The sequence below is a fragment of the Caloenas nicobarica genome, chromosome 1, assembly GCF_036013445.1.
Source record: "Caloenas nicobarica isolate bCalNic1 chromosome 1, bCalNic1.hap1, whole genome shotgun sequence".
Classification (NCBI taxonomy): Eukaryota; Metazoa; Chordata; class Aves; order Columbiformes; family Columbidae; genus Caloenas; species Caloenas nicobarica.
Window position 1 is genome coordinate 9,492,013 of NC_088245.1, and position 17,252 is coordinate 9,509,264.

Here is a 17,252-nt window from a genome sequence, read left to right on the forward strand (position 1 = left end):
CCAAAGCTATAAAACCCGTCTTAGAATCACTTTTCATAGCTTCAGAAGTTTTTTTGGTCTGCTGGGGAAACATGCTGTACTTAAAATAATGTAACACTGAGGTTTGGCTTAGGGTTTCTTTTGCTTCTTATATGTTATTAAATTGTGCCATACACTGCTTGCTTCTTTGGTTTGTGTTTTTTCTTTTTCCTTCCTTTTTTTTTTTTTTTTTTAATGATCAGACACGTAAAGTGTTCTCATGTCATTCTAAATACAAAAACTATGGGAAGCTGTTATTACAGACGTAATATCTGAAGTCTCAGTTCCTTCCATCAAAAAAAGAAGAAAAAAAATCTATATGAGATGTATATGCACATAACTTTACAGTGAAAACCACGTAGGTATTTATGTATGGAAGTTATCAGTTGCACATCTGACTGGTGGAACGCTTTATTCATCTGCCTATCTCCTTTTTGCAATATCATTATCAGATGACAAACTAGTTTCCATCCCATCCTTTTTCTTGGACAATATACATTGCGCTTGAGAAGCAGCTTATAGAATGTAAAACTATAGGTCTGATTTTATGCAGACACAATATACAATGAATTAGGAACAGAGAGTAACATTTATTTTATCATCGTATGTCCAAAATATACAATGACACAGATAAAACTCCTCAGAATCACCGTTTCTAGTGATATGTTATCATATATTAACATGTCTGTGTGCATGACTGTCTATCTGTTGCATTCTGAAAGGACTTCTTCTATGTCTATGCGAAATCTTTGGGTGTAATCCTGACCCCACTGACACTGGCCTGAAAAATATCCTGGTATCTTTTGAGGATAAAGTGCTCATTTCCTATGTATATAATTTTAAGTGCTCGATAGTAAATTTCTTGGTCAGATAAGCTCTTCATAGCAGTGTGACACAGAGCACTCTAGAGAGGTTACCCATTCTTACCAGTATTTCTCTTCAAACAGGCTACATGCCTTTTATAAATGCTTCTATCAGTAGACTAGCTTCAGAAAGATGCAGAAAACCATAACAAATAAACCAAATAAATGAGCTTCTTTTTCTCCTCTTGTTTCATTTCCTTAGTCACCATTTTTACTGTAACTTGGGTTTATCTTAATGAACAAAAAATCCAGTGTAATCCTCGGACATACTTTCTACCCGTTGGAGAGCTTTATTTATTATCAGATAGTTCTCTGCAATAAAACCAGATTTTTTTGCTGACTCTTTGTTCCCTCAGTTGCGTCCTTGTCTCTTAGTCCCTTCATTTTTATTTTCTCTATTTGCTCTTCTCAAGTGGAAATCAGAGCAGAGATTTTCCTTGCCTTCCAGATTACTGGTGTTGAATGGGTAGGGTATAAATCCTGTGAGGAGCTTGGTAAAGGTAAAGCCTGTAAAGCTTTGTAAAACTCATTATAAGCTGTGTTATACATCATATGAGTCTTTATTATTCATCTGGGTATTTAACAATAGCAAGGTCTGCTTTATAGCAAAGCCTTATCTAAGCCAGATATGCCAAAACTAATGATTTAAGTAAAATAAAACAAAACAATCATTATGGTAGACTCAAAGAAATTTTTTTATTATACCGCTGTCTTTTTACTGAGTAATTTTCACTAGTGTTGGGAAGTCATGTAATACTGATCTGAGGTTTTTGTAAAAAGAAGAATTTTTCAGAATCCTGGAAGAGAATATTTACTGCGCTATAAACAGCACAAAAGCTGCTTAATAAATGGGAGAATAGTGTTTACCAGTTCTTGGATGGAGTTAGCTTTAAACTGAGGTTTCACAACGAAGAGAAAAGCCTCCTCTGCCAAATAATATATCAACAGACCATTTATCTAAGGGGTACAAGAACATAGTTTCAATGTACTCTGGATGAATATCATCTTTGTTATTTAAGAAGCAAGTTAAGAATGTTAAGTAAGTCTGGAAATGTAATTTTATTTTTAGTCTGTTTTATAAGCTATTAATCTGACTCTCATATGCTTGTAGTCTTCCCTTTTATTAACACAGAATATTTAATATACAGTTGATGATTATACTACAGTTTTGAACCACAGAGTAGAAAACCATAGTAATTTTTCTTTTGTAATATATATCATTTATAGGTGAGACATCTACAGGTAAATGCATTGGAAACATATATCTGTACATTTGTGCTTAAAGTGACATGTTTTAAATTTGTATGTATATATAAAATATGTGTACAACATGAGAAAAGAGATAACGTACCTTTCAATGCATTTGAATTGTGAGTGGGGTAATTCTTCTTTCTTTTTGCAGCTAATTAGTTTTAAATCTTTTAAAGCAATATGATTGTCTAACAGGCCACTCATACTGTTTCGTTGATGTCTGCAAGGGACATTTTTTACTCTCTTCTCACTCTGTGGAAAAATAAAAAAAAACCTCAAGCTCTCAGACAGAAATAGATGAGGAGAAGAAAAACTCTGCCATCAGAGAGCTTACATATTAAGACTAAAAGGCCTAAATAACTTATTCAGCCTACTTATAGGTCCACAGTGATTATCAGACTTTTTTATTCTATTCCAGCATTTTTTAATCAACACGACCCAACTCAAAGGTTGCTCTAGATTTTCAGTAGTTACTTGCAATTTGTAACATTGATGTTAGATTCAGTACAACTGAGACATACGATCTGGTTAATTGTATTTGCTGTATTTGCTACAGGCAGTTTTCATTGTTCTTTGTTCTCTGATTCCGAATTTTAAAATGGCCTTGGAAAACTAGTGCCTGAGACAGGTTTTAAATTATTCTCCAAATCTGTATAGATTTTTTTTTTATGGTATTAAACCGAGAGTTCTATGAACTACTGTTAAAAAAGTGTGTGTTTGCAGATAGGTCACAGTCTTTCCAGCTCTGGACTTCATGACGCCAGAAGTCAGAATCCTACACAGTATTTGTGAATGCAACATTTTGCATTTAGATAGGTTTGAGCAGAATGTTCTGAAAAACCTCCCATAAGCACAGAACTCCCTACTGTCTGTGTGTTTGAGGAGGCTGAAGAGCTCTGTTTATTGCAACAAAGGGCCTGGAATAAATTATGTTTAGTAAATTGGCTCCAGGTTTTCCTGTTTCAGACAGTAGCTCCGGAGCAATCTGTTTTATAGGCTCCACTAAATCTGACCAATTGCAGGAAGGTGACACCTCATTTCGGGGACGTGACATCATGCATGTGCCAGTTACGTCCAGCCGCTCCTCTCTGGCAAGATGGCAGGACACCAGCAGATTGATATTTTGTCTTTTGGCAGTTTTAACCTACAGCTCATTACAAATTTATGAGCCCCACAGGGAGGTCTTGGCAGGATGGACCCAGGTTCCTTGGCCCCTCTTCACCATCCTGCGTCCCACCCCCCTCTGGGGCAAATAATAGCTCCTTTATTCCATTGGAAATATCCCTATTTTGGTGAGGTGTATGCATAACTTCCTTCCCCAGTCAGTCTCTCAGGTGATAATTAACACAGTGCAGATATTTCCTAGCTGAAGCTGAGGTGGAAAAGCAGCTTTAGCCTCAGCATTTTTCTGTTTAGACTCTTTTCCTTCATTTACTTTGGGTCTGTTCATGATGAGGAAGTTTTAAAGTATGTTGGTGCTTAGCACAAGTATCAAAAACCTAAGGGAAACAACATTTTTTCCTCCTCTGACAGAAGTCTTCTTACTTTTGAAGGGATGAAAGAATGAGGGAGTTAGATTTGCTTTTAGCCTTTGTATTTTATTTTTGTTCGTGGGTCTAATTAATTCTGAACTGTGTGACTGTGGCTTTTTTAAGCACAAGACACTGATTGACATTGCGTATGTTACAGAGAGGAAGGATATTTCCTGAAGATTAATGGCCAGTTAGTTGGTCTGAAGTTCATTAACCTAAGCTAGTCATTAGGCTGCTGGAAGGACTCTGTGTAGAAGATGGAATTGTATTAGGAGATCATCATAAACTAAAAATACATGTGACAATCTGGCCAGATTTGCAACGAATCTAGGGCAAGACAGGGTTGGCTCAAGCTCACAGAGCAGCTGCCTCCAGTGTAAACTAATCGCCTTGTGTCAGGAATTAAAGTGAATGGTCTTTCACACACAGTATTCAACTAGAAGGCGGAAGAAAAAAAAAGTAAATGGAAAAAATCAGGACAATTTCCATTAGCAAAAGAACCATATGTGAAAAAATGAGGTTGCAAGGTATGGTCAAAAGGCCAAGTTTGGTGCTCGTCCTCAATCTTCAATTAAGTGTATGACAATGTGTTCAGGCGATTGTGATTTGTTGTTGTTTGTTTGGGGTTTTTTTCTATAAGTGACAAATTTAGTCTTGATTCTTCACGGTACTTTGCCTCAAGAATACGAGCCCCAACTCCACTGTTGAGATCCCTATTAGCTGAGACTCAGACCCTCAAGCCATGGCTTCTCAGCACATTTGCAGTGAGACTGGCTCTCTCTTAATTGTTTCTTTTTGAAGTATGGTTAGTCTCTATCATCTCACTGAAGATGAAAAGGGCTGACGTCTCTTATCTTAACACAGTCCTCCTCCTCCTCCCTCCCTTTTCTTTTGTCTTCTTTCCCCCAAAATAGACTTCTTTAAGGTAATATAGCCTTGTGATAGTCTAGCCAACAGCAGTCCTTCGTAGGCCAACCACAACTAGAAGTACCATCATCGAAGAAGTAAGGACCTTTTCTCAGGATCCTATACTCTAATAAAGGGAGAGGAAAGCTAAACCAGAGGCATTTCATGTTGGTTTTGTTTTCTTTCCATGTCATCTCACTTGTCCAAAAATAGTGCCTACAGGTACTGAATGCGTCAAGGAAGGGATGGAGAAGAAAAAGCTCAATGTTCTGTGATAGGAAGGATGCTTTGGGCATTTTACAAATAGTTTCCCTCTTTCTCTTTCCCCACCACACCCTTCCTGCACACTCCCTTGTCTCTTGCTATTGTTAGAAGGCCTGGAGGCTCAGAAAGCCCCAGCTTCATCCGAGAGGTTTTTCTCTGGCAGAGAGAACTGAAGTGGTCCTCTTTCCAGTCCCTTCATGCCAGGAAGGATGTACTGTCTGCATCATGAGGTGCTAAGTTGATTCTAGATGCCTCTGCAGCTTGTAGAAGTGTTCTGGCATCGGTGCTGCAAGGAGCTTAAATGCCAGACCTGAAGAATGGCTCTGGGGCCATGAGCTGGGCTGCATCTTCCATGGGCTCACAAGGAGCCTTTCCCTTGATGGCCATGCAAGTGCTGGTTGATATGGGCACTGGGATTACTCTTTTAATCAGACGGTTTCAGTACCTTTCAGAAAAGAATTTTCATGGCAAGTCATGAGCCATTAATCTCACTACTAACCATAACATTTCCTTACTCCTTGATTTACAGCATTACTCAAACACTGGCGTTTGTCGTTTCACTATCTCTCCTGACCTCCGGTATCATGCACTTGCAGGGGGAAGGATCTGCTCTCACAGATATTTTCACGCTCAGATCTTCGTGGTTCATTAACCATTAAATTCTGCCATCAGAACTCAGGATGCCATTTCAGATAACTTCATATGCAAAAGCGGAGTTATTGAACAAAAAGGATCCCTTTTAAGTGGATACAAACAGGACACCAGCAGAACTGCGGCTGCTTTCTGTTCAGCTACTGGGGTGGCTTGAAGAACCTTGAAGAATTAGGTTCACTGCAGTTTCATAATTCCATTTTTGCATAGGGAAAATAAGGACAGTGATAATTACTTTCATTTGTAAAACACTTTAAGATTTGTGGAAGGTGAATGACTATTATCAAGTGAAAAGTGTTGCAAAGCTGCCTTAGTTGCACACTGTACTAACAAAGTCCCATATCAACCTATTGACCTCAGCATGAACCACTTATTAAAGTTTATAGGACATTTTGGTGGGTGGATTGAGGCAGTTATTCTGCTGGAAATATCACACTAAAAGGACATTTAAATCCATCAGCCAGATTGACTTTTTTTTCTCTATTAAAACTAAACACAACCACTTGCTCTATCCATTTTTTTTTAGTTTATTTATGAAAGTTTATGATGGGTATGTACTCACTGTTAACTCAGCTTGTACACCCATGGTATCTGAGATATTACAGTTTATTCTAGTCACAGCACAAACATACAATAGCTGTTGTACTGAGATAAAGAAAGAGTTATAAAACATTGAGATATCCCATGGAGTGGTATGAACTAATGAGTTTCATGGTCAGTTTTGAATGGCAAATGTTCTTTTTATGGATACTGCATTAATTTAATTTATGCTTAAACTTTAGCTATGCTAGACATTGGTATTTCAAAAGTTTGCATATTTTTCCAACCTCAAAGTGTGTAAGTTTAGTATTAAAGAAAGAGATTTACAACATTCTGATTTATACTAGAGGACAAAATACTTTTGTAACAAATGTGTTAAATGAACTACTCTTTAAAGATAGATCTGGCTTGCTTTCAGAATTGTTTTTTATATAATAATGCAAAAAAATCTACGGACGTTTTCTTTTTGTTTCCAGATTAAATTTGGATTGTTTGAAAAGCGGGGAGATATTCTACCATAGTGCAAAAGAAGGTACAGAAGAAGAGAGCAGAATGAAAGCTTCCCAAGTACCACATGCCTGTAGCCTGTTATCTTTAGCCATGCTGCTCCTTCCAGTCACTGGAACGTCAAAACAAAATATCCCGAGACTCAAGCTTTCCTATAAAGGTAAACTTTTCAGCAGTTTTTCTGATTCTGCCACTTTTGTTTTGATGTGATGTTGCCAGCAGTTCATTTGTATTATTAATCAGGAAAATGAAACACAGTTGTCCTTACATTTCCCAGAAACACATGACAGAAGTCTTAAAGAGAGATGAATTCTGCCTGGGGACAGTATTAAACTGTCTTTTTTGGGTGGAGGGGTACATGTTTCTGAAATAAAACTGGGGTTTTATATTCTTATTTCAATTTGCTCCAAGAGAATATGAATATACCATGCATAAATTATGGGGAAGTCATCACCTAAACAAAGGCTTCTCATGCTACTTAAAATGCCATGAAGCCCAGTAGAGACGTTCCCATCTGGCTGGTGGGGGTGACATGGGACAAGGAGGACACTCATGCCTTTCTAGAGTATCAGGGAAAGTTAAGAGAGCTGCCCCAAGTGTTTCTCATGGCACTGATATTTTATTTTTGTAATAATTTTTTTCTCTATCACTAAGGTGGTATGTGAAAATATTGTTTTCTTTCTTCTTACCTCTTTGGATTATAAAAGTGTGCTTTTCTGAGGACTTTCTTAGCCTTATGTGTACTTCCTGTTGAGAATGTTATAGTCTGAGGGGTTTAAACAAATGTATTTTTAATTTTTTATTGGACAAATTGTTACAGAAGTTAGATTTCTTGTTGCTTTGAACGTACACTTCCAGAGTACTTACAAGACACAGAGAGACATCACTTTGATATTGTCTTCTTTAGCTAAAGCAAATGCTCCCCAGTTAGTTGTTTTTCAGTTATGTCAGCACCCTGCCCTTCTGGGGCTTAATCCTGCTCTTAGTTTTTCAAACTTAGGTCTTCCTATGCATTACAGAATTACACTCAGGATGATGTGACGTGTCAGGAGGCTGTAAAGCCTTCATCAGTGGTTATGATATGTTTATCATGAGTTTAACACACACAGGAATTTATAGAGTAAGCACAATGACATATTATTTATTTACAAGCTTCTCTTTTGTTAGACTTTTATGCGACTGTGTATGGTATTCCCCTGTGTATATATGTGTTTGAATGTGCGTGTGAGACAGAGACAGAGGAAGAAAGATCAAGGGATCTTGACAACATTTTTATAAATTCAGGAAACAGTTGCACTCACTTAAGCCAATGAACACATAAACTGGAAGACCTGACGTGAGTTATGAAAGTTAGCAATAAATACCCTCTAACATATAGCCAGACTTTTCACAACTAGGCCTTTTGAGATAATTCCCAATAGCAGCATATACCATATGGTGATGGCATTTATTGTGGATTTGACACTCATGATTAGTGAATTCCTCTTGGCTTCAAAAGCAGACAGCCTTTGGCAAAATCCTGATGGATGCATTTGGCAGGTGAGCAGGGGGAGAGAGAAAAAGTATTGAGATTAACACAGGAAAAAAAAAAACCAGCAAAACCAAACCACTGAAATCTTAGTTAAAATAGTGACAGAGACCTGCTGGGAGCGGTTGGGAAAATTCCTGAGCTCGTTCAAAGAGACAATGAGTGGATGATTGATATTTAGGCACTGACCCAAACTTTTATTAGCAACTTTATAAACCTTTCAATTTGGCTTGAGGGATAGAGTTTCCTATCCAAACTTACCCACCTATATCCCTGTAGGGGGGGAAAAAGCAACAACAGATACAAAATGGCACATAAATCTTAATTTGGAGAGCTGTGATGGAACTGAAAAGCCAAAGAAAAAAGAATTATCAGACTTTATTGTGCCTCCTCTTCTCTTTTATTTATTACTAGTATTTTTTAAGAGGGCATATTTTTATTCTTCCCCAGGGAACAAGAAAAAAAAAAAACTACTTTGTTTTCACACTTTTGCGTTATAAATGGTGCAGGTAGTGCTTGTCATAATTAAATCATGGGTTTTTTTGTTGATAGTAGCATGTTAGATGTCCTGTTGTCAGAATTAAGCTTAACTTGCTTCCTGCCCCCTCCCGCCCCACCAAGTATTCCAGCCAAATTAACTCCAAGGTTCCTCAGAAAAAGAAGTAGGAGGAATGATCTGTCTTGCCAGTTCTCTTCACACTGTTACAGTCACATCATTGGCAAGTCCTGGTGTCTCCGTTCTTTGGAATTAAGACTTGAAATATCAAAAGGAGGATGATTTACCTCTTTATGGAAAACTAACCAAAAATGGCTACATCAGGCAGCTCTGAAAACCTGGTCACACACGTGTGTTCATTTGGCTGCTAAGGATGTTGTCTTTCATGGGAAGGTTTCATCCCTTTCCAACTGCAATGCATTTATGGGATGGTACAGCTCCATCTTCACAGAAGGGCCAAGCATTTCCTCGGGCAGGAGAGCTGGAGGTGAGCAGGACTTTCCCCTGCAATTACTTCGTCTCACAGCTGCAGCCCATCGCAGCTGAGGACTAGGAAACTGCTTCTTCCTAGCCCTGGCAGAAGGAGAAGAAAGAGAACGCCAAGTGCTGAAAGTTGAGGATGAAGAGGTGTAGCGGACAAGAAGAGAGAAAGAAGAGGGAATGGTATTAAAGGAACACAGAGAATGGTAAAATTGAGAGGGAAAGAAAGAAGGCAGTGGTGGATAGAGGAAGAGGGAGAAGAAGCAGGGTGGGGTAGCTAAAAAAGTGTCTATAACTGCAAGAGTACTTCAATAAACCATCGTGCGTCACAAGTCCTCTGCGTTCAGACAGCCGTTAAAATTTTAGAGCTTGTCTGCAGAGCAGTTATAGATTTTCATCTTCTGTGAGGTAGTTTAAGGGGGCGAAATTTGTGCCAGAAATGGCAAGATACAGATATTCTAGTGAGTATGTGAGTATCAACATGATGTCATATGATAGATTTCCTTTATTATTTGCCCCAGTTCTAAAAATGTGTTCTGAAAAATCATACACACATAAAACTACAAGCAAACACAAGTCAGTTTAAATATCTTGTAATACAGAGGCAAAGTCATATATACTCCACCTGTGTCAACATAATACACTACGGTCTTTAATTGCATACTTCATCTTATATTCCCACATTTTCCCTGATTCATTAGTTGAATAATTCTTCAATATTTCTTTTTATGTTCTTTACTTAGACCTTAGCTTTTAGATATTGGTACATGTCATTCAAATCCCAGAAACTGTCACTGCTCTCATGATGCTTCTGGGGTTCTCTCACTACATAGACCTTAATTAATCTATATCTCTTAGATTCTTTTACAAGATTCTGAGATGGTTTTATTAATATGTTATAGCTTTAACACTAGAAGGTAAACAAACTGTCTTCTGATAAAGATTACGATCTTTAGAAAGCTAGGGACTGATTTTTTCGTATTTTAATAGACTTTGAATAACATTCCATATCTTAATAGTCTTTGAATAACAGTACATTCAATCTCAGAGCAACAGTGTGTATTTATCATTCATTTCCACGTAGCTGGAGATACCCTGTGACCATCATCCAAACTGCAGAACTCCTCAAGCACACAAGTGACATTCAGCTTCCCTAAGCAGCACATCCTCTTTGCCTGCCACCTCATTTAACATCCTCATTCCAACTTCTACAGCAAATACAGAAGGTTTTTGCATACCAGTCTCATTCAATAATGTCATTTGCAGGACAGCATCAGTTCCATTACTGAAGAACAAAATGGCCTGTGTCATAATTCATACATATAAACATGTTTAATTCATACAGTGTAGAGAGTCTTATTTCTGTCTAACTTTTGGGTAGCAGTCTTTGCCAATTTATTGACAGGTACTTTTATAGAGATTTTTTTGTGTGTGTTTCTAGGTTTTATTTTATAGGCAGAGGCAGAGAATAATCAGACCAGGAGATTGATTGCCTTCTAGGAAAAAAATAAATAAAAATCAACCTTTTCTATTTGTGGCCATCCTAAAATTTTCCAGTAGGAGCGCAGACTCCCAATTGCAAATTTAAGTCTAATGATTTGTTTTACTTTGTTGCTTTTCATGGACAGCTTAGAAGTAGTCTGTGCATTCAAAGAATGCATTTATATTACAGAAGTGTGAACCCTGCTTTCTTGTCTGGGGGCTATGCCCCAGCCCAGATTTGGACATTGCCACTGCTGACATGTCCACATTGACATCCACAAATACATATCATTCCCATGCAGGGATGTGGCCATGTCCCAAAAGCAAGCCACACCTGCTGTGACCGGTGCTGGTTTGGTCAGAGGACCAGAATCCTGCATTGTGACACAGCATATAGGAAAAGTCAAGACTGAAGGCAATCTTTGGATTTCAAAACAGGATTCACGTAATACCGTTAAAAATAACTATGGCAGTAATGTAAATTTAATAAACAAAAATATTACTCGCAGCTGATTTTTTTCTTCTTCACACTGAATGAATTAAGATACATTCTCACTCCCACTAAAGCCATGGCAAGAGTTTTGACACTGAAGTAAATTGAAGAAGGATTGAATTTCCACTCCTTGTTTATTTCATCTTAAATAAGTGAACTAAAGACATGCACTTCTGTCTCATCTGTTGAAGGATGACAATGCTAAATCATCAGCTCCACATGGAAATTAACCATGTCTAAGAATTGTTTAGCTTCATGCAGTGTTTTGCATGCATGATTTTCTTCCCCCTAAGAGTGGCCCATTCTTACAACATGGTGAAAAAGAAAGCAGAGGATAACATTTTGGTGCCAGGAATTCTTTTGAAAATTTGACTAGATTAGTAAATTTCCTTTGAACATGCTGCTTTACAATATGAAGCATCCTGTTTTCTAAATAATTTGTGCATTAAATGTGTTTAATTTTATAACTGATGAGATGCTTAACTGTTGCATCAGAGCAGTTAGTTTGTTCTGCTTCAGTAAAGCTGGCTTATTTCCATGACATGCATTGTTTAACTATGCATATAAAATATAGTTACAATCGTATAGCTCCACGAGCCTCATTTAAACTGTCTGTGATATTGCAGTAATCCCAGTACCACGGTGAGGGTGTTGCACAGCTATGAATGTTGGGAACATGGTAAACTGGTGATGTACAAAAAGCCTTAGAAATGAGCTTGCATTTCTGCAGCTATGACTGCTCTACAGGAAGAGGAAGAAAAATCAGTAAAAACATGCTTTAATAGTAATTTCAGCAGCTGTAATTCTGAATGTCCATGAAGATCAAGAAAAATGTGCTGAGTGAAGAAGTGCTGCTTTTTCTGAATCCCTTATTAGTTGTTTAATTCATTTTTGATGATTTGTGACTTCTCAGAAAAATCTGTCTCAGATTCCTTTGTAGAGTAACATAAAATGTTTATATGTGAGTTAGGATCCCAGTTTCAAATGATTGTCTAGTTATGGAATAGATTTTCCCTGTTTTGTCTCAAAAGTGCTTTCTGGAGGCAGTGAACACTGAGACTTAATATGTACCCTTGGCTGAAGATGGATGGGCATTGCTGTCCATGTGAGGAAAGACTCTTGTATATGCTGTAGACTAAGTATAAACTTGAAGGGGTTTATTACGTTTTAGTAACGGGAAAACAGCAAGTTTCTTACAGACGCTTTTTTCCTTTTTTAAACTAGTGAACTTGGAGGTCAGATCCAACTATATGTTGCGTTTTTTGTCATATAATTATCATATATATAATGTCCTGGAGAGCAGCCTCCAGTCAGTGACATCAACAGTTTACTTTGCAGTTGAACTAAGAATAACCTTAGAGAACTGACCCATATCAACCTCTTAACAGTGTAAACAGCCTGTAGCTCACAACAGTTTTTTTTCATGATCACAAAAGGGCCTCAATTGGATAAAAAAATACTTGTGTTCACAAAATACCAAACTATTCTGCTGAGTGTTCACTTGATTAAATCTCAGAAGATGAGAGATAAAAACAGAAGAATAAGACTTTGGGAAGGATGAGACAACACCAAAAACTGCTTGTCTAGGAGAAGAACTTGGGGAAGACACATGATCAGTGGCATCATCTTCAAAGAGGGTACTTTCAGAAATATTTGTCTAATTGTACTTATACTAAAGACATTTGTAAAGCAAGCCCAATTGTGAGTAGTTTCAAATGTTCCAACTTTGTTCTCTTTCTCTCTTTCTGTGCACTAATTCGAGGGCATGATCCTCTTGACGTCAATTTGTCTAGCGGTGGACATCTGTGGTTGCAGTGCAGGTCCTCGAGTCACATCCCATTTCCCTTTCCTCCCTCCCTGTTTCTGCTGTTCAGTTTATAGAGAGGTTCCTCAAAAAAGGGCTGAGGGGTGCAGGGGAGGTCTGTTCTGTAGTCGAAATCCTTTGGAGATAAATACACAAAGAGATAGCAGAAAGAAACAGGGACAAAATTTCCTTTATCACACCAGAGCACTGTCAGAGAAGTCAGAGGGATTGTCTAGCTGTGGTTAGCAGAGGCATTTAGACAAGGGTGGGAGTGACAAAGGTAACTTTTTTCCTACTAGGTCAAGAAAACAGTCATTCTCCTCTGTGATCTAAATCCTGGCTGTCCTAGAGAAGTATGCTGTGTTGTACCACAGAGTTACCTGGCAGCTTTGGGATTACTTTATAACTCGTTACTAAAATGTATGGGAATTAATGCTGATATACAGTGACCTCTAGTTTTAATAGCTTTATAAAAACTGAACTCCTGTCAATGTCAGAAAGTATAACTGATAATTATATTTTACTTTGCCATGGGAGAACATTATGCTGGTCCAAGGTGTTATAATGCAAATTGTTTTTATTTTCATTACTGCCAGTAATAAAACAAGCTTGTTGGAAAAAGAGTATAAGGAGAAAAATCTTTGAAGTTTTGTGAAAAACAGTCATTCTCTTCATCTAAACCACATTTTATTAGAAAATGTCCACCCTGTGCATCTACTCCAGATAATGGCTAAGTGACTTAAACAGTGCTTCCCTACAGCAACTGCATCTCTGTGCTGCTCTTCTGTAGCAATTTAAAGTAGGGCTGTTAATCGTGCCTTGTGAGCTCAATCAGCAGTCCTGATGGTAGAAACAGCTAAAATATTAATTCCTCCACCGTCCTTATAAAAGTTCTCGTTCCTCATTCAGAGCATGGGAAAGAAAGATTATCTGGCCCATGTCAGAGAGGGAATCCCCCTGTGGGAACAGGAACAAGCAGTTACGTGCGGGGAGAGCAAGCAGGAACCTCCTAAAGCTCGTTTGCTGCCAGCAGAGGAAATATCTGTTCCACTGACAGGTAAATCTGCTTTCAGAGTTCCCTGCCCTTCACCTCCTTTCCTGTTCAGGCACTCCTCCCACCGCAGCCCCTTCAGCCCTGCCAAATGCCACCTTTGCTCCCTGGGTAGCAGGTCACACTGGTGAGCTGGTTATTGTTTCCCAGACCTGGTTTCACCTCCTTTACTATATCTGCTCTGCCTCCTTGTCCATCTGGGCCTGACACAGCTGAGCCGAGAAACCAGAAGAGGTTTTTGAAGCTAGTTATGAGGAACTTGCCTTGCTCCCAGGGGGACTGTGGGAAGGGCGTTGAACGACCATCAGCACTTAAAAGATTTTACAGGCTCTCTCAGATGGTGGTTTCTCAGCTGAGCCAACATAACTGCATGTTGCTTCTGGAAGGAGGGCATCTCCCTCCCTGCTTCCTTCTCCCCAAACACTCATATCCACTTCTTTCCCCCTCATCTGCTCCCAGATGTATGGACCTGCCCTTTCTCTTGCACCAGCTCCAGCTCTCGTCAGCCTCTTTGGCAAGGACATATGCTATTAGTATTTAGGACTTTATCTCTGTATCTTATTTAGCTTTACAGCCTGACCATACAGCTTGTGTGGGCTCCGGTCCAATGCTTGGAGTTGGAGAGGAGAATGGACGCAATGTCTCCTTGCTGTATGCTCAGGGTTAGATCCTCAGCTGATAAAATCATTGCAAGTCCCAGTGGTTAAACTGAGAGTCAGGCTACAAGTCTGGATGCAAATACAAGCAGGGTGTGTGTCTGTGTGTCTGTGGAGCATGCAGAGGGTGGGGAAGGGTGGGATTTACAGCTATTGGGTGTTTCTGTACAAATCTGTGTTGCTCACAGGCGCTGTTTGCAACTGGTGTGTAGTAGCTGATTACACTAGTATGGAAATTGCAAATAGTTTTCAATAATAGCAACGTTAGGTAACAAATCTGGATTTTTCTGTCTGTGAGCTGTTCTTTTAAGTCTTGAAAATGGAGGTACTAATGAAGTAACTGAGCAAGCAAATCTGTTGGGCATTAACATCCCTTTGCACTGTCAACTCATCTTCTTCAGGAATAGCTCATGCTGTTTTATATCTCTCCTGAGCCTGTTAGTATTGATATTAATGTGGTTTTCAGGCCCATGACATCCAACACTTGTTACAACAGAGTCATTCATGCCACTGAATTCAAGGTCTCCCGTCTTTTAGCATGAAAGCATTATTTACTTTGTTAGAAACATTACACTCATTAGGAAGCTAGCAAATACATTTGAACCTGGTGAGAAAAATGTTAAAGTGAAAGTATTATTAAGATATCTGACCATTTTAAAAACAATATGTGTCATATATAACAGCTGTAGGCTCAGTGGAGCAAGTCCTGGTGTCACATGCGCAGTGTGAGAAAGCAGGTCTGAACAGCGGGAGTCAGACGCCCAGAGAGATCCGTCAGCACCTATCGGTAGTGTCAGACCAGCTGCCGAGCCAAACCCAGGTTTCTGTAGCCAGTTATACTATAGATTTAGTTAAGAAAACTTCCCTGCAGGTTTAAATCCTGGACACTGAAGTCCACAACAAAATTCTCTTTTGCTCCAAGTGTGAAACAAAGTCCGTTTATCTTACTTCCTAGGGCTGGAATGTCATCAACAGAGGAAAAACTGAGTAAGAATTTAAAAATGTGTCACGTTCTGTACATCTGGTGCCAGATAGTGTGGGTGGAGGTAATAGCACAACCTGCTGTTATTTTATGAGCCCACAGATATATGGGCTACAAGATTTAGCAAAGAGCTCCTCTGTCTGACTGTCCTCAGGGTGCTGTGTGCATCTCCAGAGAATATCGTGTTCTCAGAAGTTTGTCTGAAGATGCAGTTAGTTGAAAATTGCAGGTACAGGTGCTTGAAGATACTCTAGCCATTTTTGCATCACTCTGAAGAAAGTAAAGTCTCAATTGAAAGCTGGCTGTATAAGGAAAAAGCCTTTTAGTCTTAGAGAGAAATATTGCCTCACTATTGGGATACTTTGAAGGGTATTTTATGTAAGATGGAAGTGAAAGAAGGCAGATTTCCATCAAATGACTCAGATTATTTACTCATTGCACAGAATGAGGATCTGTGAGAGGTGAGGGGGAAAAAAGGGTAAGTTTCATTCTGACAATTGAAAATGAGAAAATAGAAATGATGAGTCCATTGTCTGCGTGTTCTGCCTTTCATTTAAAGAGGAGATTTGGTACTATTTAAGTCTGTCAATATGCCAAGCATTCGTAATGGACAGGTATGTGTGATGAGATGTCAACCATTATCTACGCATTACCAAAGCTCATACACTTGCCAATCATTTATATTGCATTACATTTGTAGTGCATATTCTTTAAATATCCACCATATCACTTTGAAAAAAAATGGTGATTTAATTTTGCCTTGGAAGCAACAGTGAGTTTGCTTACTTTGGCAATTTTGCAAGAAAGATAAACTACTTAGGAAAAGGGAACCTGTACAAATTCACAGTCTTAGGTCTTCTTCAGAAAAACAAATGTTTCACTCAGATACATTTTCAGTAGGGTTGTCTAAAGTTAATTATTTGGTTTGACTCTGTGAAGTTTGTGAATTGGACCTTTGCTTTTTTTCACCAATAACATGAAGTCACAAAACACCTTTTAATCATCTCTACAATAATAACACTTTACAAGTTATTTGTGCAGCTGTTTCACCAGTCAAATTTATTTTCAGTTGAAATGCACTTCTATACACTTCTATACACATAAGTGAGAATTGTTTAGTTAATGCCCTATTGGGTGTATTTTTGGTGGTAAGCACCTGCCTAGTTTGTTTTACAGTATTACCATTTTTACAGATTTTAAAAAAAACCACAGTCAGACAAAGACAGCACTGTAGATTGATTATATTCCCATCTCTGAAATAAACGAACTAAATAATCTGCAGTAGTCTTAATTCTGATATTGCAGAAGCACATCATTTCAAGTGAGCCTCACTGATATGAAAGAGAATCAGATCCCACAGCATGATTTTTTTTTCTTTTCTTTATGATTGGAGTAGATATTGCAAAGGTTGTCTGAAGGGAAGATGGTCTGTCCCTGCTCAATGAAAAGTGTGAAATATGTCTTCACAGCACTGCACAGAGAGAATTATTTCTTAGTTACCACTGTCTGTAGTGAAGATTTGAGAAACATAGTGCATAAAGGAGCTGCTTTAATTATGATTTTTCTGGGTTGTAAGATGCTGACAGATTTGACATCTATCAATAAGTATTTGCAAATAAAGATGTGGGAAATGTTAAGTTTGCTGATTGCTGAGCAGGTCCATAGAAGTGCCTGAAGCTCAAAGTGAAAGTGCCCTGAAATATCTTAGATCCTGCAGCCGACTGTTCCTCAATTTCTGGAGCAATCTT

At 38.4% G+C, this 17,252-nt stretch overlaps 1 protein-coding gene across 2 annotated transcripts in view; it reads left to right on the forward strand.

The window, feature by feature from the left end:
• The window catches only part of SEMA3D (semaphorin 3D), a 142,291-nt gene that overhangs the window by 37,765 nt on the left and 87,274 nt on the right, over positions 1–17,252 (forward strand). For both annotated transcript variants that reach the window (XM_065628540.1, XM_065628530.1), the window contains exon 2: positions 6,502–6,692. In XM_065628540.1, coding sequence (XP_065484612.1) covers positions 6,578–6,692 — 115 coding nt within the window. In that variant the 5' untranslated portion in view covers positions 6,502–6,577. The remainder of the gene's footprint in view (positions 1–6,501; positions 6,693–17,252) is intronic.